We start from the raw sequence: 23070 nt of genomic DNA on the forward strand, positions 1-23070 counted from the left end.
ACGGTCTGCTGCCCTCCACCTGAACCCCCCTGTTCTCACGATAGCACATGTGCCTCAGCTGTCCTGCTGGCCCTCACCCTGCCCGGTGGGTAAACTTGGGCGCGAAGAGGCAGTTTGGATCTCTGGTTTGGGGAGAGGATCTGATGGTTTGGTGAATGGACTTCTGGCTCTCTTCCTTCCTAGAGCTCCTGCTTCCCTTCTGTTTCCAGAGGCACCGGGAGCCTCGTGCAAACCCACTGCTTCTTGTCTCCCACACCAGCACTTCAGGGGTGGCTTTCCACGTCTGTTAAGTCCGTTTTTAGTCAAAATTTCTCTTGGCTTCCAGACTTTGTTGTTTTGCCTTTCTTCTGCTCTGGGGCTCTTGGCCTTTATTTTTTTCTTCACACCTTTGGCCATGATTTCATGGGGGACTCAGAGGAGCTAACAGGACCGGAGTCTGCCAGCTCTAAATGAAAGGCACCAGGGAGACATCCCATTGACCCCTTGGATTTGCTCTTTCCCCTACCCACCGACCCCGTTCCTGAATATTCTCTTTCGTTCCTGAACTTGACTCTTGTGTACAACGCTCTGCCAAAGCTCACCATCCCTGTTGCTTCCTTCAGTGGTATTCCCTTGAGGCAAAGACCCACATCTTTGTTTGAGTTGTGTACCAACGGTGGGATTTCAGATGTGATCTAGTGATGACACAAGGATTGTAGGTGGCTGTGGGGACGGCCGGCCCTTTCCATTGTCAGTCACTAAATAAGGACATCTCTGTCCTGTGTCTGTGTGGAGCCAGCTTTGCTGGAAGGTCTTACAAGTGGAGAGGCAGTTGACCTGAGCGTTGAGATTCAAAAACACCTACCCCTTCAGGTTCTCCTTCTTAGCTGGTGGTGCCTTCACCTCCTTACCTGCGACTGTGACAACATCCCCACTTCTCTTTATCAAGGGCAAAGACTCAAATTCTTCAGCTCTGGCTAGAACTTTAATTAACAGCAGAACCCACAGGATTTGTTCTTTTGAATCCCAGGAGATCATCTGCAAGAGGCTCCGAGTCCCACGAGCTGAGCGAGGGAGGAGATGAAAAGAAAAAGCGAGACTCTCGGAAGAGCGGCTTTCTCAATTTAATCAAGTCCCGGTCCAAATCTGAGCGGCCTCCCACGGTCTTGATGCCGGACGAACCGTCCTCGCCAAAAGGGGCCGTCAAAAGTCCGGCCACGGACACCCCCAGGAAGGACACCAAGCCCGCGGAGCACAACGGCAGTTCGGAGCGGACAGAGGAGCTAAAAACCCCCGACTCCCTTGAGGAAGGTCACGGGGAGGACGGGGGCAGGGTGGAGCGGAGCGACGGCAAGAACAGTCCGCAGGGCGGGCGAAGGTACGGGATCCAGGTGATGGGCAGCGGCCTGATGGCGGAGATGAAGGCCAAGCAGGAGAGGAGAGCGGCCTGTGCGCAGAAGGTGAGGCTGGGTCCCTTCTGACTCGGTTGTGTGGCTTCGCCCCCTCTTGGTGTTCATTGGCGAGAGAGGTACAGAGCTAGCCCGTTCGGTTCAATACAAATCCAAAACCAAAAGCCTTTATCCAAAAGAACCCAAAGCATAGATGATGAAGACATGGCCAGCTTTTCCTTCCAGTGCGAGGGTCCGCTCTTCCGAGCCACAGTGTTTGAAGGTAAGTCGTTAGCTGAGAGTCTGCCGGCCTTTCCCCACCTGCGGAGGTGCTTCCTGTGTGAGTCAGGAGCCTGGGACCCCCAATGCCGGGAAATGCACACAGCTGGGGAGAGCACCAGTCTGTTGAATCCAAGATGAGACCTGAGCGTGACCGGAAACAACGGACAGAGGCTAATAAAGATACCGAAACTGTGGGGGCGCCTGGCTGGCTCCGTCAGTAGAACATGCAACTCTTAATCTCATGGTTGTGAGTTCAAGCCCCACGTCAGGTGTAGAGATTACCTAAAAATTTTTAAAAACCTAAAAAAAAAAAAAAATTACTGAAAGCAGATTCTAATTATATAGAAATAGATCTCCTTTTCAGTTTTTTCAGAGTTCCCTTTTTCCAAACCTAAAAATTCCTTGCTCTGTTTCAGATTTTAAAGTCAAAAGGGAAAAAAAGTAAAGGTGTTCTGTTAGAATTAAATACTTGATCATTGAGATATATTGTGGATTGCTTGAAGAAAAGCTTGATCATTTCAAAATTGCCAAATCCTCCCAAAAGCTGACTTAATATATCATTTATCCTTCACACATCTTTTAAAGTAGACATTGTGGTGTTTTTTCTTCCATTATCTCTCCTTTCTCTTGTAGCTACTTGAAAGATTACAGCTTTATTGTGATCGTTAAGATCAACATACCCATGTTAACGCGGGTTTGGTGTTTTGCATGTGAATATGAGCTCTTTTTCGTCTACGTAACTGGGTTTCCCAAAGAAAGGAAAATTGCCCATCTGTCTTATTTGAAGTATGAGAATGAAATGGTTCACCCCAATGAACCATTGATTTTTAGAAAGCTACTAGTAAACTGTATTGTATACCAGGGTGTGGAGGGTTTTTATATGGCTTAACAGCTGATTATTTTTTCATTAACTCCTGCATCCCACATGACTTTACAACTGTTTGCCGTAGTTCTCCTACCAGCACAGTAGTTACCCAGCAATTTTCTCATGACAGATCTCTCCTAACTTACTCATTGACCCTTATGGAAGGCTGAGGAGGGTATAGAGGGCAGGACCATTTAACTGTATTCTGCTAATTCACCGGTCAGAATTCTGAATAAGCACTGTGACCACATCACTGGTGAGTCAGACGCCCAAGGAAATGTTTAAATTTCAATCCATTTTATAGAATTTCTTACAACAATGAACTGCTGTTTTCACTAATGAGCTGTTTATTTTGTCACTGTTTTCACGGATGAACAGCTGCTTTTTGGTAGAAAGATGGGACATGCTGGAGGGTTTTTTCCATGCGTGTTGGATTGGATACATAAATTGACTCAGAGTGACAAAATTCCTGTGATTTAGGTCTTAGGTGTTGAAGGCTTATAGTAATGAGCTCCTAGCGCCATCTTGTGTCTATTTAGAACAACATCACGTTGTTCCCCAGAGATGGGGACCCCATCTGGTTGACCTGAGATGTCACGAGTTCAGTTCCAGACCAACACAATAAGGGAAATATTGCAGTAAAGCAAGTCAAATGGATTTAGGGGTTTCCCAGTACATAGAAAATCATGTTTACACTACACTGTAGTCTGTTAAGTGTGTGACTGTCATTGTGTCTAAAAAAGCCAACGTACCTACCTTATAATTTTTAACTATTTTATCAATAAAAAATATTATCTGCGCTTGCTGGTGGGGGGTCCTGCCTCCATGTCGATAGCTGCTGACCTGTGAGGGTGGCTGTTGCTCCAAGGTGGGGCTGGCTGTGGCAATGTCTTAAAATAAGACAACAGTGAAGTTGGCCACATTGATTAACTCTCCCCTCACCGATAATTTCTCTGTAGCGTGCAATGCTGTTGCACAGCGTTTGACCCACAATAGAGCTGCTTTCGCATTGGAGTGAACCCTCTCAGACCCAGCTGGTGCCTTCTCAACTAGGTTTATGTTATAATGTAAATCCTCTGTTGTCGTTCCAATAACCTTCACCCCGTCTTCCCCAGAAGTAGATCCCATCTCAAGAAACCACCTGCTTTGCTCATGTGTCAGAAGCACGTCCTCATTCGTTCAGGTCTGATCCCGAGACGGCAGCCATGCTGTCCCCTCTTCAGGCTCCCCTTCCAGCTCTCTTGGTGTTTCCACCACACCCACAGGGACTTCCTCCCCTGGAGTCGTGAACCCTTCCATGTCCTCCATGAGGGTGGGAGTCCCCATCTTCCAAAGTCTATTCATGTTGGTTTTTTGACCTTTTCCATAAATCACAAATGTTCTGAATAGCATTTAGAATGTCAAATCCTTTCTAGAAGATTTTCAGTTGACTTTCCCAGACCCATCAGGGGAAGCACTGTCTATGGCAGCATTAGCCTTACAGAATGAATTTTGTACATAGTAAGACTCGAAAGTTGAAAAGACTCCTTGATCCGTGGACTGCGGAATGGATACTGTGTCAGCAGGCATGAAAACAGCCAACCACAGTGCGCTCTCGGGTGACCAGGTGCATTGTCAATGAGCAGTAATGTTTTGAAAGGAATCTTTTATTCTGAGCAGCAGGTCTCAACAGTGGGCCATGTATGAACGGATGTGCTGTCCTCCAAGCTTTGTCGGTCATTCATTTCGAGAGCACAGGCAAAGTCGCGTTAGCACCGTTCCTAAGGGCCCTGGGAGTTTTGGAATGAGGACTGAGCATTGACTCCAACTTAAAATCAGCAGCTGCATTAGGCCCTAAGAAGGTCGGCCTGTCCTTTGAAGCTTTGAAGGCAGGCGCTGACTTCTCCGCTCTAGCTGTGAAAGTCCTAGATGGCATCTTCTTCCTAAGGAAGGCTGTCTGTCTACACGGTCTGTTTCCTAGTGTAGCCACCTTCATTAACTCTGTCAGCTCGATCTTCTGGAGAAATTGCTACAGCTTCTCCGTCAGCACCTGCTGCCTCACCTCGCATGTTTCTATTCTGGAACTTCTTCAACGTCATGACACCCCCGCCCCCCGCTAGTTTCAAACTTTTTTTTGCAGCGTCTTCACCTCCCTCAGGCCTTCATGGAGCTGGAGAGTCAGGGCCTTGCTCTGGATGAGGCTTTGACTTAAGGGTAGTTGTGGCTGGTATGATCTTCTGTCCAGACGGCTCAAACTGTCTCCACGTGAGCCATAAGTCTGTTTTGCTTTCTTTTTTTTTTTTAAGATTTTTTATTTATTTATTTGACAGACAGAGATCACAAGTAGGCAGAGAGGCAGGCAGAGAGGAGGAAGCAGGCTCCCCGCTGAGCAGAGAGCCCGATGCAGGGCTTGATCCCAGGACCCTGAGATCATGACCTGAGCCGAAGGCAGAGGCTTTAACCCACTGAGCCACCCAGGCACCCCTCTGTTTTGCTTTCTTAACCATTCATGTGTTCACTGGAATAACACGTCTCATTTCCTTCGAGAACTTTTCCTTTGCATTCCCAACTTGGGTAACTCCTTGGCACAAGAGACCTGGCCTTGAGCCTATCTGGGCTTTCGACATGCCTTCCTCATGAAGCTTAGTCATTTCTAGGTTTTGGTTTAAAGGGAGATGTGTAACTCTTGCTTCACTTGAACACTTAGAGGCCATTGTAGGGTTATTACTTGGCCCCGTTTCAGTATTGTTGTGTCTTAGAAATAGGGAGGCGTGAGGAGATGTGAGCAGAGGGAGAGAGACGGGGAACAGCCGGTTGGTGAAGCAGTTGAACATGAATGACATTTATCGACGAAGTTCACTGCCTTATTTGGGCACAGTTCACGGCACCCAGAACAATTACAACAGTAACATCGCAGATCACCCTAACAAATAGAACAATAATGAAAGAGTTTGAAATACTGTAAATTACCAAAATGTGCCACAGGGACATGAAGTGAGGAAATGGCTGTGGGAACAATGCCTGAATTGGAAATTCAAACTGGTCAGGAGTATTCTATCAGAATAATAAAATAATAGGAAGGATTTTCAAAAATTAGTATAAGGGACAGCTGGGTGGCTCAGTCAGTTAAGCATCTGAGTCTTGATTTTGGCTCACGTGACCTCAGGGTCATGGGATTGATCCCATTGGGCTCTGCACTGCGCAGGGAGCCTGCTTGAGATTCTCTCTCTGCCCCTGCTGTCCCTCCCCTGCCTCATGAACTCGCTCTCTTAAAAACAATCAAACTTAAAAAAATTAGTATAAAAATATTTTCCCCTAAAATGACTGTATTCTTCATAAAAGCAGCATAGGCCCCATTGGTCAGTATACTGTTGCTAAAATTTATGGTGTCTTCACTCTTGAATAATTTTCTTTACACTCTTCACATTTAATACATGTATTCAAAGGAAAAGAGCCGTGAATGTGAACACATGGCACTTCTCTTTTATTAACAAAGGCGAGTAACAAGTACTGAATGCAGAGAGCCCCCATCTTTTCTTGGGGGCCACCTCCTCAGCTGCTGGCACTCAAAGACAATGGATGTCACAGTATTTTATCCTTATTCCACCCGGTCATTTTTGATACCTATTAACTACCTCAGAAAGCTGGGAAGGAAAAAGAAAACACAACTCCTCGGATCATATATTAAATGGAGGCAAGCGGGGCACCCGGGTGCAAAGTGTGAGGAGGCACTGGCTTTCGGAGCCCAGCCCAGCGCTCACACGCCCGAAAGCCGGTGTCCCCTTGGATTCGTGCCCTGGCGGCTTGCTAGTCGCAGCCTGGTCCTGGCCGTGCTTAAGCAGCACACCTTCTTACCTGTGTCTGAGCACAGGAGCGCGAGGCCCTGCCTTCTGGAGGCCAGGAGACGCTGGGCGGGGCGCTGCTTAGGCCCCGCCTCTGGGCGGGGCTCTGTTCCAGGGCTCCCGCGCCCGGTGCTGGTCCAGGCAGGGACTTCGTGCCTCTCTGCCCGGTGGGATCCGAGGGCTCACCTGGGACCCTGGAACGGGGCTTCCTTTCCTCAGGATCCCGTTTCCTCCATGATGCCAAACAATGTGCACATTCTAGCCGTGGAACCTGTGTGCACATTCCTCCTCGGAGACCTGCTCAACCGCCTTCCGCAGAGGAGCTGACGTGGTTGTGCTGAGGGAGCTCCGGACACCTGCTACCTTGGGCCGGAGGCGGGGGGTGGCAGTCTGGGCCAGGGTCTGGCCGTAGCCGGCCAGTACATGTGGTAGATGAGGCAGCTCTCATCTGAGTTTCAGATAACCCCTCGTAGAGCATCACAAATAGTGGGAAGCTGGGAAGCGGCAGGCGCTCGGTGCTTCTCAGGTTTGTCCGAAGTGTGCCCCCAGCGGGAAGCGACAGGCAGAAGGTCATCAGCCTCCCGGTCTACCTGCCCACTGTGTTGTGGTTTTGAATGGGAGGCAGATGCAGATCGTCATTGTCACCAGGGAACTTGGGCCTTATTAAGCCAACCGCAGATGTTTCATTTCAGGTAACTTTTTGGATCTAGATGTCCCCCTCTTAGGTGGGCTCTCTGCAACGCAAGGAAGAGGTGGAGGCCTAGCTTCACTAGTTCCTGTTCCTTTCCCTAGACAACGGCCTCTAACCCTACCCCCTTTTGCTATCACAGACCCCTTCACCTGGAGCTCTGGGGTCTTTTCTTTTTCTTTCTCTTTTCGAAAGTCTTTTATTTTTGCGGGAGAGAGCCTGAGCAGGAGGGGCAGAGGGAGAAGCAGACTCCCTGCTGAGCAGGGATCATGATGTGGGACTCGATCCCAGGACCCTGAAATCATGACCTGAGCCCAAGGCAGTCACTTAACCCACTGAGCCACCCTGGTGCCCATTTTGGGGTTTTTAAAATTAATTCTGTTCATCTATGGCCAATAGATTAAACAATAGATTTGTGTCCTGTGGTTCTGCGTCAGTGGTGGGGAAGGCCCTGCTGGTTATAGGCCCCTTTTTACCTATCTTATACATTTAAGTTGAAAAGGTTTCCTCTACTTTTAAAATTTGATTTGGGGATCTCAACTTGGGGAGATGGTCCCGTCAACTTGCAGAGTGTCCGTGCCCCCGCTGCCTGGAGCATCAGGGGCTGTGGAGCCTGTAGAGGTATTCCCACAGAAAAACCCCACAGGAAATAGGAAATGTCCCCAAGCCTCCTAGCTTCCCATGAGTCCACGCACCTGTCATCCCAGGGGAACATTCTGAGGAACTGACCACTCTTCGGACCCCAGAGCCCCAACTGTGAACACAGAACACAACCTGCTCATTCAAGTTTTGTTCCAGAAGGTGGCTCAGGGAGACAGAGAGGTGGGACACAGTCAGTGTGAGAGTAGTAAAGGGGCCATTACTTGTTGTCATTTATGATCTGCTTATGTTCTTTTTCTTACATCTTAAATAAACATGTGCTTTCCCGGGACTGTGTGCTTGAATTTTTCAGAAGCTTGGGAATGAGGCCATCTCTCAGGATTCCTCCAGCCTGGCCTTGGGCAGCACAGAACGTCTGGATGGAGGTGGGGCAGGTAAGACCATTACCCTCTAAGGAAAAACACTTCCTCTCTGGTTCCAGGAGTCACACATGATTGACAGAAGAAAGATTAGAATGAGAGGAGAACGGGGCCCTGTGTTGTGGATTGTCAGCTTTCCCCTGGATGCCACGTCCCTCTACCTGGGCCATGTCTCCCGCCCTGCTAGCTGTGTACCGGCACAGGGCACCTTCTCCAATTTCCCAGAAGGAAGAAATGTCTTTGAGGAAAACTCCCAAACTGTGGGCATCTGAGCAGTAGGGGGAAGACGGGGCCATGTCCAATGTGTCTAATCAGCCACACTCAGGAGGTGGAAGGTAGCCCATTTGTTTGAGATGAAAGAATGTTCTTTCAGCATGAATGTCCACTACCCTTTGGCCCTCTGACTTTTCAGGTGTAGTAAAAGAATTAGGACATGTTTGAAGGGAACTGAAGAGTAATTTACAAATGGCATTTCAGAAACTTCACTTTGCTGCTTCAAAGTCCTGTGTTAAGCTTGGGTATCTTTATGTAAGAGTTGGAAGGTAGCTCATGTTCAACCAGCAGGGGTGGGATGAGGATGACATCCCGGAAGCCGTTTGCATGATTGGGAGGTTCTAAGTGGGAGGTTCTGGACATCAGTGTAGCTTTCCTTGCTGGGGACCCATAGCCAGACCCCTACCTGCTGATGATTATCCAGAACCAAGGCACCTGTGGTTGGTTTTTCCTGTATCTGCACCTCGTGCCACATCTGAGAAAGAGCTGAGTGCTTCCAATGCCTTCAGCCCTGCGTGCTCTCCGTCCATTGGCATGGACACGGACATGCTTGAACTTGACGCTTGCCATCTGTGGAGTAGTCAGGAGCGATCGGAAGAGCACCACCAAGTTCATTGCTTTTCCACAAAGAAGTGTAGTCTTCCGCCAGCGTGTTGGAGTCTACAAGCGTGCTGGAACGACGTGCTTCCGTTCGGGAGTACCTGTGATGAGAAAGGACAGGAAAAGATTACGGCAGTTTGTACCAGACCTCTCCTAGCTGTGAATGACCCGTTTCTTTCTCCTCTGAGTTTCAAGTGTGCTCTTTGTCCCCATTCTCATCGCAGTGCCTAAGCTGCACCCAGGTGTCGCGGAGAGCCGCTTCGGTGTGGGAACACCCGAGAAGAACGCCAAAGCGGAGCCCAAAGCGGACGCGGGCCCCAGGTCGCGGAGCTCTTCCAGCACTCCGACCAGCCCGAAGCCCCCGCTGCAGTCCCCCAAACCCAGCCTGGCGGCGCGGCCCACCATCCCGCAGAAGCCGAGAACCGCCTCGCGGCCGGGTAAGGGTTCTGCTGGGCAGGGGGTGATCCCCGGGTAAGGCGGCTTCCGGGGCTCCCTGGATCGCGACTCCACCCACAGTTCGGGGGCTGCCGGTGATCATGGGCACAGGGGTCTACAGGAGGGCTCAGAGAAACCTGCCAGCAGTTTCGACAGGGACAAAGACTGAAGAATTTTTCTTTCTTTTTTTTTTTCTTTTTTTTTTAAGATTTTGTTTATTTATTTGACAGAGAGCACAAGCAGGCTCTCTGCTGAGCAAGGAGCCTGATGTGGGGCTCGTTCCCAGGACCCTGGGATCATGACCTGAGCTGAAGGCAGACACTTAACCCACTGAGCCCTCCAGGCGCCCTTGACAAGTTTCTTTATTCAACACCCAGGACTCAGAGACTGCCCCTGCCTTCCGGCCACAGGTTAGAGAGCCACACGAGAGGACAGCCCTGTGTTGCACTGGCCCATTGCAGGGCCGCACTGAGCTTCCTGAGAACGGCCTCAAGGGTCCACACACCCTTCAGGAGGCCGCGCGGTAAGGATGCAGGCCATAAATAGGGAGAGCGTAAGTTCTCCTCTTTTTGCCCCATAGTATGTGAAATATTTCAGGTTTAGAACAGGGCTTGGCCATCCATGGGCCTGTTTCTGTAAATGAAATGCTGGCAGGCATGTGGCCAGGCCATCTGTCTCCAGATTGTCTCCCGCCGCTCGGCGCTCACACGGCAGAGCGGAGTTGTGACCGAGGCCGTTTGGCCTGCAGGCCTGAGGTATTTACTGTTTGGCCCTTTCCAGAAGAAGTTTGCTGACTCTTGTTTAGAAAATCGACTGGTAGGGGCACCTGGGTGGCTCAGTGGGTTAAGGCCTCTGCCTTCGGCTCAGGTCATGATCCCAGGGTCCTGGGATCGAGCCCCACATCGGGTTCTCTGCTCTGCAGGGAGCCTGCTTCCTCCTCTCTCTCTGCCTGCCTCTCTGCCTATTTGTGATCTCTGTCTGTCAAATAAATAAATAAAATCTAAAAAAAAAAAAATATCGACTAGTAGAAGAAACTTAGAAGTGGATTAGACTCTGCCTTTTTTTCTCTCCTACAGCTGCTCTTCCCTCTCAGGCTCTTCTTTTTTCCCCCTTTTTTCTTTTTTTCTCTTTTTTTTTTCTATTTTTTTTTCTCTTTTTTTTTTCTCTTTTTCTTCCCCCAATGGCCTACTATGAGAATTTTTAAACATGTACAAAAGTAGAATGGATAATGTAATGAACCTCATAGAACCTCTTCATTGTCTTCCCTCGTCGTAATTAGGCAAGTAAGGGTAAAGGTACAGAGGGTCATAGTATCCTCACCACTGCCGTAACAACTGATATTAACCAAACACTGTGTCAAGCGCTGTTCTAAGTGTTTTATGTGGGTAAACTCCGTATGTCCCCACCACATGTGTGGACCGTGAGGACCCTCAGTTGGACAAGTCCCACAGCTGGTGAGCAGCAGCCAGACATTAGGACACCCCCAGGGTGACCACTCCCACCAGCCTCCTCCCCATAGGCATGGGTGCTGGAAAGAAAGACACGCAGCTCACCACAGTCATTCATCCACACGCAGAGGACTGGGTGCAATGAGAAAAAAGGCAGCGTCACACGCACCCAGATTCATTCCACTATGGGTCTTTCCCATTTTCCCTCAAATGTGTCTTTCGTTCACCAAGCGGCCAGCTGGTTAATGCTTGCCGGTCTCCACAGCACATTCATCCCTCAAGAAACCCAGTGCCCGGTCTCCAAAGCACAGCCGCAGAGGGACCCTGGGGTCACGTCAGGCCTCTGACCCTTGGAGCCGATCACTTCGAGCGTCCTAAGTCTGCTCAAACCATTTTACAGACCGAAGTTTGTTATAAAGGGAAACACGGAACATTTCTTGGTGCACACAGAGTATCATTATGATATAAAGAGTGCGGAGAATGAAACAAAATAATAATAATAATAATTGGAAGAATTGTTTTAAATGACTACTCAAAATCAGGCCAGTATTTTCATCGACAAGGTGTAGCTCTAGTCTGCGGTAAGGGAACAGCTCTTACAAAATGGACCTAGCTCATACAGTACTTTGGCTCCTCAGTTGGGAATTCTGAATGTCAGATTAGCTGGATTCCCAGTATTCTGTCTCAAGGAGCTTCTCTTTTCAATTTATTTGTTAAATGTGTTCATTTGTTCCTTAGCACTTACTGTATCGAGACTTAACGTTTGCTTTGCTAGCGCTTGAGAAGTCAGCAGGCACTTCCCGGTCCACTCATTTCCTCTCCGCAACCCTGAGAGATTGTTCAAGCAGGGAGAGCTCTTTCATATCCTCTTCATCCAGGGGAGCACGTAGGAGAGTTGAATCAGAAGTAGAAAGCTGAACAGGGCCTGACTGAAAATTGTCGTCTTTGTGCACGCACGCACACATGCCAAGTTCAGATAGCCTTGCCAGCCACAGAGCAGAGGAAGGAGAGCAATTCAGGACATCCTTTCAGTTAGAGTGAGAGAGCACAGCCTTTAGAATGAAGAGACTAGACTGCACATCCTAGCAACGTTGTCGTTTTCTTTCAGCAGGTCATCTGTTAATCTCTTCATTTGTACAGGGATCACCGAAGTCTTTCTAGTTCTAAAAGTCCGTGATGCCAAGTTATTCTTAGTGGTCTCGGTCGATATAGGTACGCACACCCACGTTCCTACGTGCGTATGTTCGTGTGTATTTCGTGACCGCTTCACTGGACTCAGCAGCAGGTAGAGGAAGGACGGTTATCAATGTCACATGTTTGAGGAATACCCAGCAGCCTCTGTGTCTGAGGCAAAAGGAACATGGAGTTCACTTAGAGTGTAATTTTCAAATACCAGCTCATTGAAATTCTGCGTCTACAAGATAAATTAACATCTGCGATTTTTAGAGATTTTAACCTTTCCTAAGTTTTAATTACTTTTCCCCCTACTGTTTGTAGATATTACCTGCAAGAACACAAAACTTGGGTTTTGGCCAAAAGAATTCTACAACGCTTGTAAAAAATTATTGACCGTTCGTATTTAAAGATTAGCCTGGCTTATGTTTTCGGAATCTGGTCTGTGGAACAGTTTGATTCATGCGTTTGTGTCTCTCCAGAGGACATCCCAGACTCTCCATCCAGCCCTGGCTCCTCTAAAATCGCTCTTCTTCCGCCTGTCTTGAAGAAAGTTCCATCAGACAAGGAGAGAGATGGCCAGAGTAGCCCCCAGCCTAGTCCCAGGACATTTTCCCAGGAAGGTAAGAAATGTTTCCTGTACGTCCGCTTTCTCCAAGGAGAGTCCTTTCAAGAGAAAGGAATTAATCTTGGACTCAACTAATACCTTAGAGTTTAAGTCAGCATCCCTTGAACTAAACTTTTGGAACCAGAGCAGTTTTCTCATTCAGAAACTTGAATCGACATTTTTGATGACGCTGGATCTTAATGAAGGACCATACACAATGAGTGAAAATATACCGGACACCCCAACCCAAGGTTTAACTTCTTTGTAATCATTAGGTGCTCCTGCGCGGGCTCCCAGCAGGTAGGGAGTGCCTTAAATACGTCGTGCCTCATCTCGGCGACTTATAGGCCTCTAGGTCCCATTATTTCCCAGAGCTCCCCCCGGTTGTGAATGATCACAGGCAGCCCCCGCAGGCCCGAGAGACCTGGCAGCTCCTCCTGCTTGCTCAATCATGAGGTCATGCATTCCTTATTCTCACAAGCGTGGCACCTGCAAGGACACTCTTGGGAAATCATTGTCCCCAGTTGGCTGCTCCTGATTTGCTGGGGTTGGAGCAGAGCAAGATAATGCTGGGACTTGGGTGCCCTCTCTCTGATCAGTGGAGGCGAGACGTGTTCAGCAACCCACCATTCCTCTCCGTCCCCCCTCCCCGCCAACTTCCCTCATTCTGTTAAAAACGCTATGGACAGTTGGGTTCTGTCCTTCATACAGAGTAATATAATTGCTGTCTTGAAGCCCCCACCTATAAGGACATTCCAGAGCCACACGAGTCATCACCCATGACCAGATGGCTCCTGTTATGGTTTGAAGCTGCTTTGTTTTCTTTTAGAGGCCTGATGCTGTAGAATTCCTTGACCCTTCAGGCTCTGACATCTTCCCGCCCTGGCCTCTTTTCTTTTATTAATGGTATTCTTGTGTTGAAGTTAATAGAAAGTATTTCTGAGTACTATCTTTGTGGCTTGGGAGAATAATAATAATTAAGAAAAAAAAGAAAAACATTGCCTGCTTTCTCCTCTCCATTCTGCAGATTCATTTGGTGGGTATAAGCTTCACTCACCTGTGGGCTATAAATAAAAGAAGGTAGGGTTTTGACCAAAGCTAATAGAACACTCAGGTCAAGCAGAGCACTGAAAGCCGAGAGAGGTAGCCGGTGCCTAGAGTCTGTTTACATGGAAAGGACAAACACAGAGTTTGCTGTGATAGCCGTAGCCCCAGAAGTCTTGGTGTAGAGGGCAGAACCTTGGCTGGTGGCCAGTCGGACCTATGAGCCAGCAGCAAGCGTCCCTGGTAACCCCTCCCCCACGCCTGTCCTCGTCTTCCCTTCTTTCTGTGACTGCCGACTTCGCTCGTTACCTGTAAGGAAGTTCTGAAAATTGCCTCACTTTTATGAAAAGCTACGTGTGCTGGATGCCCAGACAATGAAAACAAGGCTGCGAGGAAGCCACCAGCCTCTGGGCTGACAATGGGTATCACGGCACCCCTCTGGTTCAAGTGGGTGAATACCAGCGCGAGCCCTTGGCTGCTCTGGGTCCCTGAGGAACGTCTTTGCCCCTCAGACATTTCCAAGCTCTGGGGTAGACGTTTGACACCCTTCCTCATTCTCCCTCGAGAGCGAACACCGAGGGTGATGCACGCTCCCATCTTTCTAGGTAGGGCCTGGAGAGTTTTCCCCGGGGATCCACAATAAGTTAACCACAGAGATCACTGTGGTTGTCACTTGGTATTGAAATTGGACTGAAAATGTGCGTGCATCTGAGAGGAGTATGTAAAGTCTGCCCAAGGTGGTAAGAGTCTGACCTGTTTATTTATCAGCTCCCCAGCTCTGCCAGCCCAGGAATGATAGCTGCTCGCGAGCCCTGTCTTTTTCTTTAGAAAATACTCCTGATGTTCTCATTCCTGTTTTCTTGTGCATTATTCATGCTGGTTACTTCATTTCCTTGTTCTGTGCCTCCCTTCGGACTAGCGTGCCCAACTAATTTCTGAAACAGGTAAATTGCTATGATTCTTCTGGTTTGTTCCATAGTGAATGTGATTTTCGTTAATCCATCCTGGAATCAGAAGTGGTAACACGGGGGGCCTTTTGTTAGCACCCCTGGGTGGGGGCAGACTCAGAGCTCACCTCATTTTTGCACCACATTTCCATAATGTTGGCTGTTGAATTCTGTAGGTGACGGTGTATCTGGGCAGGCCCAACACTGTAGGTTCCTTAAATCCTAAGTGGGGTGGGTTCTCTGATATTTAATTTTTCATCCTAACAGTCGTTAACATTATTGTCAACACAGTGATGTATTTGCTAATATAAAGGGTAAAACGAATCCCTTTTCCTCAGTAGTGCAAAGAGGAGATTATTACAAAAGACATTCAGATCATGGCAGTGACAAGCCTTCCAGTGGAGGGAAAAGATCTTCAAAACTGTACTCCACCATTGCAGAAGAGGAAGTGAATGCAATTGGGCACAGGAAGTCACAGCCAACAAATGGTTAGAGCCTTCAGTTATCATCCCTCGCTGACCCAAAGCTTACGGACTGGCACTAACAAAACCGAACTTTAATTGAGTAACTTCTCTCCCAGGACCAGTCCAGGGATTAATTCGGACAACTGCTTTTTTCGTGTTTTTTCTTTTTCCTAAATGGCAACAGGATGGTCCTTCCCTTTGGAGTAAAAAAAAAAAAAAAAAAAAAAATGAACTTGAAAGTCTAAAATTAGAAACCATCAGGAGGAGGATCAAGTTACTTTGGAGTAGGGTGACTTGTCCTTTCAAAATTTTATGACCATGTAGGTTTATTTTTATATTTGGGGTCATACCTCCTGTTTTCTCGATCTCTCTACTCTTCTGTTAGATTGTAATCGGGATCAGATCAGAGATTCTGAGAGTAACACAGTTTCTGCCTTTCTCGAGTATTGGCCGTAACACTTTACCTTATACTCTTTTGGGAAAGGAGCCATAAAAAGCCAGCACTAAATGCAGACCTCACACCATGCCCACGACCTCTCCTGGGACATTTGAGGACCCCTTAGGGAGACAGAAAAAGTACCAATTAACTTTTCAACCTCTGAGAACAGTTTATTCAACTTTACAACTCGTTGGCACCTGTCTTCTGTTGGACACTGTGGTAAATGGTAAACTCTGCCATGTTCAGTGCAGCCACAGAGTCCCAGGAGACAAAAAAGGAGACGGATTTCCAGTCAGCTTTAATCTCCAGCGGGGGCGATGTTAGAGCAAACGTAGCTGATCCGGAGAGGAAACGTCTTTTCTGTGACTCAGTACAGATGATCTTCCCGGCTGATCACTCTTTATAAACTTACCTGGAAAAATCTGAAAGGGCGTCTTTGTATCATAAAAGAAAAAAATATATATGAAATATCCTGATAAGTGAGATTCCTTGGAAATACTTTTTCCCTTGAAACAGGGCACTTGTCTTCCTGTAAAACTCTATGGGGCAGTTAACATGTGAGTGTGCTTAGAGTCCCAGTGATGAAGGGCACGGCACGGCCCCTCACAGCCTTCTTAGCGCCCTGGACAGCAAGTCAGTGGGAGTGATCTTATTATGGGGCCAACTCTTCTTTATTGCAAAAGGAGAAGCCATTCTCGAGCTCTAGCAATTCCTTAACTGATAGTCTGACTCTCGTGACCCACCCTCCAGCTTAACAACTCACTGAGTTCCCTACGGTGGCTCAAGTGGGGATCACTGTCTTTGAGAACTTCCCTTGACAGAGGCTTAAAAACCGAAACAATGACAAAAAAGCACCTACTGGTGCCCCACGGGCAACAACCTTTGGAGCCAGCTTTCTTGGCCAGTGCGGTTGGATGAGCCATGAGCTCTGACTTGCCTGGTGATCTGGCACACACCAGCTAGATGCTGGGGTGGACCAGATGGAGTGAAGGACGCCATCCACAGCGTAAGTCACATACGAACGTTCTGCATGGGCCAGCAGGTAGCACGTGCCCTACCTAGAGAAACTTTTAGAGGATTTCCTGAAACTACTAGGTCAACCATACTTCAATTAAAAATTTAAAATAAATAAATACCAGTGATGCCCCAGACACTACTGTGGTTGACCCTATAATCAATCAAACAAACAAACGCTATGACCCATTGTTTTTGTACAGAGTTTTATTGGAACACACACTCGCGCACGTGCGCACACACGGATTTCCTGTGTGTTTGCTTGTAGACACATCCTTACGATAACTTACAATAGATACGTGCTTACAATAACTCTTCTCTCTGTAAGAGATTGCCTCTGATATTTTCCAGAAAATCTGTTCAAGCAGTAGAAAAATTACATCAATGAATGCCTAAGACATTTGTTTTCTGAAGAGAGGCAGCGTTCTTCTTAGAGTCTATTGAAACAGGAGCTCTGTCTCTGTGTGGCCTCTTCTGATGAGGTTGCACAGATGTTTCTAGAGTTTGGAAATTTGCATTTGAACTATTGTATCAGTTGACTTCTCTCAGGAAGAAGGCACCTTGAGGTGACACATTGTCCCTGCTTTTGAGAAGCCACTGAAAACACTTCACACAGCACACACACCGAGACCGCCCCCAGGACCACGCTGACCCTGCGGGAGGGCCCTGAGATAGTGAAAAGAGACTGACGACGGGCATAAACCAAATCATAGGAAGGCAAGGAATTCTGTGCCGTTTGCAGATTTTTCCATGACCTCTTCAGCCTACAGTCCTCACCATCGTGGGCTGCATCCAAGTTTCATGGAATTCAACAGGACCATCTTGTATTTGCTTTGCTGCCTCGGTTTCTTGAAATACGGACGGGAACCCCCCAAAATGTAATTTTTACGGGAGCTTCAATTAAAGTCATTTTATGTCAGAGATTTGAATTTTGTTTTGTTAGTGCCAACTCCTGTCTTCATCCTTGAGAACCGCAAAGCAGTCTGCTTTCTGAATAGTTAGTTCCTGGTTAACAAATGGCATTTGGCAGAGCGATGCTGTTATACGCGCTGTGTGCCTTCCTCTAAATCCTTCACGAGCAACTTTGTTGAAGCTAAAACAGCTTTTTTCTTTTCCTAAATCAAGTAACCGTGTAACAAACAGAGGCTGTTGTTCTCAAAGCATGCTGCATAGTTTTGCCATGATTACTGTTTTAATTATGTGGCTATTTTCGTTTTGACTTGACAGGTATAAAATGCTTCCTTTTCTTTTACTGGAACTCTCACTTTTGAATTTCATCCCCTTTCCTGTCTTGCGTTTAATGATAAGCTGTGATGTTGTCATTAGAGTGTGTCCTATTTTCTTGAAGAAAATAGGTGGTTTTGGCTTTGTATGTATCACGATGTATCCTGTTTGCCCAGGCGGTCTTCTTCTGACATTCCTTTTATCCGTCACCTGCTTCTTCCATAATCCAACCCAGAGCCAACCAGTACCCGGCTTTGGCTTATGGTCTGTAAGCTGGTGCTCTGTTTTACCTTTTTTTTTTTTCCCCCAGATCTGGATTCTACTACCCATAAAAATTTTTTAAAAAAAAAAAAAAAAAAAAAAAAAAATTAACAGTTGGTCTGCAATTTTGGCTCTTACCAGAAAGTATTAAAAAAATCAGGGCCGGCTACTGAATATTATTTTTAAGGTCATCATGTTTTCCTCCTGGGAAATATGAATGCTCGTGGAGCTTAAAATGGAGAAAAGCTCCAGTTTTCAAATGTATCTCAAATTCTGAATTTATATGCACATTTTGGAAGCTTTAAAATTAGCACGTGTGTATGTGTATACATGTATTTGAGCGTGCATGTGTGTGTGTGTGTGTGTGTGTGTGTGTGTGTATGCAAAGTCAAAACACCTTCAAGAATGACAGATTTCATGTTTGAGCCTCTCTGCACCAGTCATTGGCACTGTAGATGGGAGGTGAGTATACACGAAGCATTTGTGTTGAATAAATTACCTGTTCAGTTACACAAGTATTTTTTTATCATTTTAATGGTACGTGGGATGGCAGTAAACTCGTGAATAGATGACATGTATGGAGATGCCCTAACGTGTTGGTTGCATGGCTACTTGCATTGAAGAAGTGGAATGAAACAATCTGATTTTTCTTTTTTATCATGCGTAAAGTCAGGCATTACATCAGGCTGCCTAGCAGAAGGTTCATCTGAATTAGTTTTAAAAAAGGGGAAAAAAAGCCTGGATTTTATAAATATTTTTAAATGATTTCCAGAGTTTTAAGTTTCAAGCAGACAAAATCTTTTTCTTTTTTTTAAAGATTTTATTTGACAGAGAGAGATCACAAGTAGATAGAGAGAGGAGGAAACAGGCTCCCTGCCTAGCAGAGAGCCCGATGTGGGACTCGATCCCAGGACCCTGAGATCATGACCCGAGCTGAAGGCAGAGGCTTAACCCACTGAGCCACCCAGGCAGCCCCTCAAGCAGACATAATCTTATTTGGACTGTTCATTAGCGGGAGCTTTGACCAGACCTACCTCAATATCATTGCAGTCAGCATCCTAATTATATGTAACCAAAACAGTTGGTGCCAGAGGACTGGAAAACAAACTTGACAAAGAACATTCTGCCTACGAAGCTGTTGGCACCCATGATCTGGGCTGATGAGAAGGCAGGAGTCTGGGAGAGTAAGCGGATTGGCTACCTGTCTTATTCTCGTTCCCTGATCTCACATCCTTCGGTCTCTTGTCTGCTCACGGGCCTCCCTACAATGCCAAGGAAATGCCAGCTAGTTTCATGATCACATTCACAAGTGTTAGAGTTTATTCAGTGAGAGTGAATATTTTTGGAGTGGACTTTTTAAAGACTTTTTATTTATTTGAGAGAGAGAGCTGGGGGGCAGGGGGGGGAGCAAAAGGGAGAAGCAGACTCCCCTCTGAGCAGGGAGCCTGATGCAGGCCTCGATCCGAGGACCCTGGATCATGACCTGAGCTGAAGGCAGATGTTTAACACTGAGCCACCCAGGCGCCCCTAGAATGAATTTTTAAACAGTGTCACTGCCTTAGTGAACTGTTTTGTCGGGCCCCTAGAAAGACTGTTATTTGTCTCAGGGACTATGTTGGACAAATTAAAATTCGTGCCTTCATGACTGGTACTAAGTCCACATCACCAACCTAAAACCCAGCCTGTTAACCAATGTTTGCTGTATCTTTCTGTACCCCACCCCCCGCCCTGACCCTAGCCCTGGAGGACTCAGAATCATTGTCACTTGGATGTGGATTGAAGGACATCGAAGGACAGTCTGCTTTCTGCAGGAAGATTCCTATGTGAGATCTCCCTGAATTTCAGTTGGCTATGCCCCAGCAACCTTGGTCCGTGGTGCTCTGTTTTTACCTGTGGCATAAACATTGTTGATGGCATGAATTTCTCCATTTTTAAAGAGTACTCTGATGTCACAGAACATGAATTAGGCCCGGGATTTTGAGGAAGCTAAACTACTGGGAGGGATGAAAACCTTTTGAATCTAAGAATTCGAGCCAGTATGTTTCCTCTGAAGACAAAAAGCAGTGTATCACCATGTTTATTTCTTCTTTTGAACCTGTAGTGTTGGAAATTTATTTTTGAGTCACCTGACAGACCGGAAAAAGTCACTTTGGTTTTAAGAGGGAATCACTAGAATTTTCTAGCAAGATTTCCCTAGTAATGCTCTATTTTGGGGTCAGATTATTGCTAAGTGTCCTCACAGTGAAGATACTGTAGACCCGCTCCACTTCCTCCTGTGCATATCGCACACGCAAAAGTTGAGAATTTAGAGGACTCTTTATGTATTACTATCATATTGATTTTGTGATAAAGGACAAGCTATGTATAGAAACCTATTTTACCTTTTTCCCCAAAACTGATTTGTTGACAACTATCAAAGGAGATTTATTTTTTTTACACAATTCAAGCTAAAAAATAAAATCAGTTGTGATATTTTTTTATCACTTTTCCATCTGAGGTGTTAGGTATAAAGAGGTCAAATTTTTAAAAATTACTCATTTGGGGGACCCCTGGGTGGCTCAGTCAGTTGCTTAACCTGCCTATAGCTTGGTATTTTTAGCTTAAGTGGGATCTGTACACTAGGTGTGTGGTACCAGTGAAGCTGCTGTAGTTGTAAAGAACAGGGTCTTTGAAGGAGAGATTCGGTTTATTTTTTTAAGATTTTATTTGTTTTAGAGAGAGAGAGGACATGCGAGCAGGGGGAGGGGCAGAGCGAGAGAGAATTTCCAGCAGACTCCGCTGAACACAGAGCCTGATGAGGGGCTTGATCTCAGGACCCTGAGGTCATGACCTGAGCCAAAACCAAGAGTCAGATGCTCAACCGAGTGAGCCATCCAAGCGACCCAAGAGAGACCCAAGAGAGAGGTCCAGTTTCAACCCGGATTCCACGTTTACAAAACCTGCCTTCCAGGGTAGCTGTGAGGACCAGCGATCATAGAGCGGAGCGTGTCTGACGTGACTTGTACCGAAGGCTCCGTTCAGGCAACTGGTCTACCACCGTTGCCTTGTCAAGTCGCAGGGGATCCTTCATGTTTATATGTGATCAGAGCAGGCGACAGTCCTGGCACTTCTGTTTTCCAGAGGCTAGTTCCAAAAGAATTGATTGCACCATCAGTGGTATTCATTCCTTTCCACAAGACTTTAAACGGTTCGCTTCCTAGAGAGTAAGACCGAGGTTTGCCAAGGCTCAGAAAGTTCTCACCACAGTTGCTGGGCCCTTCCTCAAGTCCTGGCCCCAGAGCAGAGGCAGCCAACTCTAGATGGTGGCAGAAGGCATCACAAGGGACATCTGTCTGGCCACACCTCCACCAGGCTCTGTCTTATTCTCTCGGCCACACAAGCAGCGTGAGGGGTCGGAGGGGCCCCTTCTCTTCCCCAATCCTTACCCCCAGATTCGCAGCCACAGCTATGAGAGGTTTACCCTCTCATAGACTGGGCTTTTTATGTTTTCTTCTGTTTCTCTTTCTGTTGTTTTTTTTCTTAATTTTCGTCTCGAGACTCTACACGTAGTTGGTAAATTGTTTCTGCGTCCACTCCCCCCAACCCCCGAGCCCTCCAGCCTCTTGGAGCCCCTGCATCTCACCCTATTACTGGTCAGGCCATTGACTGTACCTTGTTCCTCAATTATAATGACCCCCTTCCCTTTCTGTTTCAGTTTTAAGGAGAAGCTGGGGCCAGCAGCCCCAGGAGTATCAAGAACAGAAGCAATGGTCGTCCAGTAAAGATGGCCGCCAAGGCGGCAAGTCCAGCGACTCTGGTGAAGAAGCGGAAAAAGAGTTTATCTTTGTGTAAAGGTCCCCAATGCCAACGGCACAGGGTGCTCAGTTAGCCGTCAGAGGGGAATCAAGGGCAGCACCTCTTCCTACTTCCGACGCTCTTCTCTTGGTGCTTTTTTCTTTTCTTTCTCCTTCTTTCTTTACTTATTTTTTGAAAACAGAAATGGACCCATTGAGGGGTCGTCTCCCCACCTTGGCATTTGAATTTGAAGCATTTCTTCATCTGCCTTCAGTGAATGCCAGCAACTCTCCATGCATCCTACTTGAATTTTCTCTGAGGCAGCTACAGTTTGCCCTGCAGGATGAGTTTGGGGAGGTAAACAGAGGAACTGGACACATAACTCATGCAAGTAACACCATCGGCTGACCGTGGGGCACTGCCGTGGGTACCCGTGTCACATCTGCACTTGACTCGATAGATTTATTCTTGATGTATGCAATTGCACATTGTGAGTATATTAACAGAGCACACTAATAAATAATTTGTATAAATTATATATATTAGATCTCGGCTATGGTTTTTACATTCTCCCATGGGGAACTTCTTCCTTCCTGATGTGGAATTGTACATTTAAATTTGGTCGGTGACCTTTGCAGGACCGTCAGTAAGCACAGTGAGGAACAGAGTGAAAGAGGCCCACAGCTGACACTACCGTGTGCCCGGGTTAATGTACATAGTTGATTGGAATGAAGTTTTATGAATATTTGTGATTTTCAAAGGCCTTTAATTTCTGTCTGCATATTAGCTTTTAATGTATGACTTGAAGAAAGAATACTTTGACCCCTGTAAAAAATCAGAATACTACTCTTTTTAAGACATTTCACAAATATTCACTTACATTACAGGCTGAGGTATTTTATTCATATGTATATTTATATCAATAAAAAGATTTTACAAGTGGAATTTTGACCTCCTTTGGTTACTTTTTTTTTCTTTAAAGGTTTATTTTAGAGAACAGGAGGGGCGGAGGGAGAGGGAGAGACTCCCTGCTGAGCGTGGAGCCTGACGCGGGGCTCGATCTCACGACCCTGAGATCATAACCTGAGCTGAAACCAAAAGTCAGACACTCAACCAATGGCACCACCCAGGCGCCCCCTCTGGTTACTTTTTAAAGTTAGGATTGGCTTGTGGTAATGGACTTTGTTCTTATTTCTAAAATCCAGAATGAGCACAGACCCCAGATAACCAAACCTGTTAGACTCATAATAAATATAGCTTGCTAGTGCATTGCGTGCTTTCACCTTTGGGAAAAAAAAAATGAAATTAATCAAAAGTTTATGAGT

The 23070-nt window shown here is 46.7% G+C and overlaps 1 protein-coding gene across 5 annotated transcripts in view; it reads left to right on the forward strand.

Annotated features, from left to right (window-relative positions):
* Window positions 1-22637, forward strand: part of LOC111138620 (capping protein regulator and myosin 1 linker 1) — a 300609-nt gene extending 277972 nt beyond the window's left edge. Inside the window, exons 33-38 of one of the 5 annotated variants that reach the window (XM_022490645.1) lie at window positions 1010-1439; window positions 7976-8057; window positions 9140-9352; window positions 12454-12594; window positions 14911-15057; window positions 21666-22637. In XM_022490645.1, coding sequence (XP_022346353.1) covers window positions 1010-1439; window positions 7976-8057; window positions 9140-9352; window positions 12454-12594; window positions 14911-15057; window positions 21666-21802 — 1150 coding nt within the window. In that variant the 3' untranslated portion in view covers window positions 21803-22637. Of the gene's footprint in view, window positions 1-1009; window positions 1440-7975; window positions 8058-9139; window positions 9353-12453; window positions 12595-14910; window positions 15058-19709; window positions 20437-21665 lie in introns of those variants that run through there. The other 4 variants (XM_022490646.1, XM_022490647.1, XM_022490648.1 and 1 more) reach the window with 4 other exon arrangements.
* The last annotated feature ends 433 nt before the right edge of the window (window positions 22638-23070 follow it).

Source organism: Enhydra lutris, unplaced genomic scaffold (genome assembly GCF_002288905.1).
Source record: "Enhydra lutris kenyoni isolate GAN:26980312 unplaced genomic scaffold, ASM228890v2 scaffoldscaffold93, whole genome shotgun sequence".
Taxonomy (NCBI): Eukaryota; Metazoa; Chordata; class Mammalia; order Carnivora; family Mustelidae; genus Enhydra; species Enhydra lutris.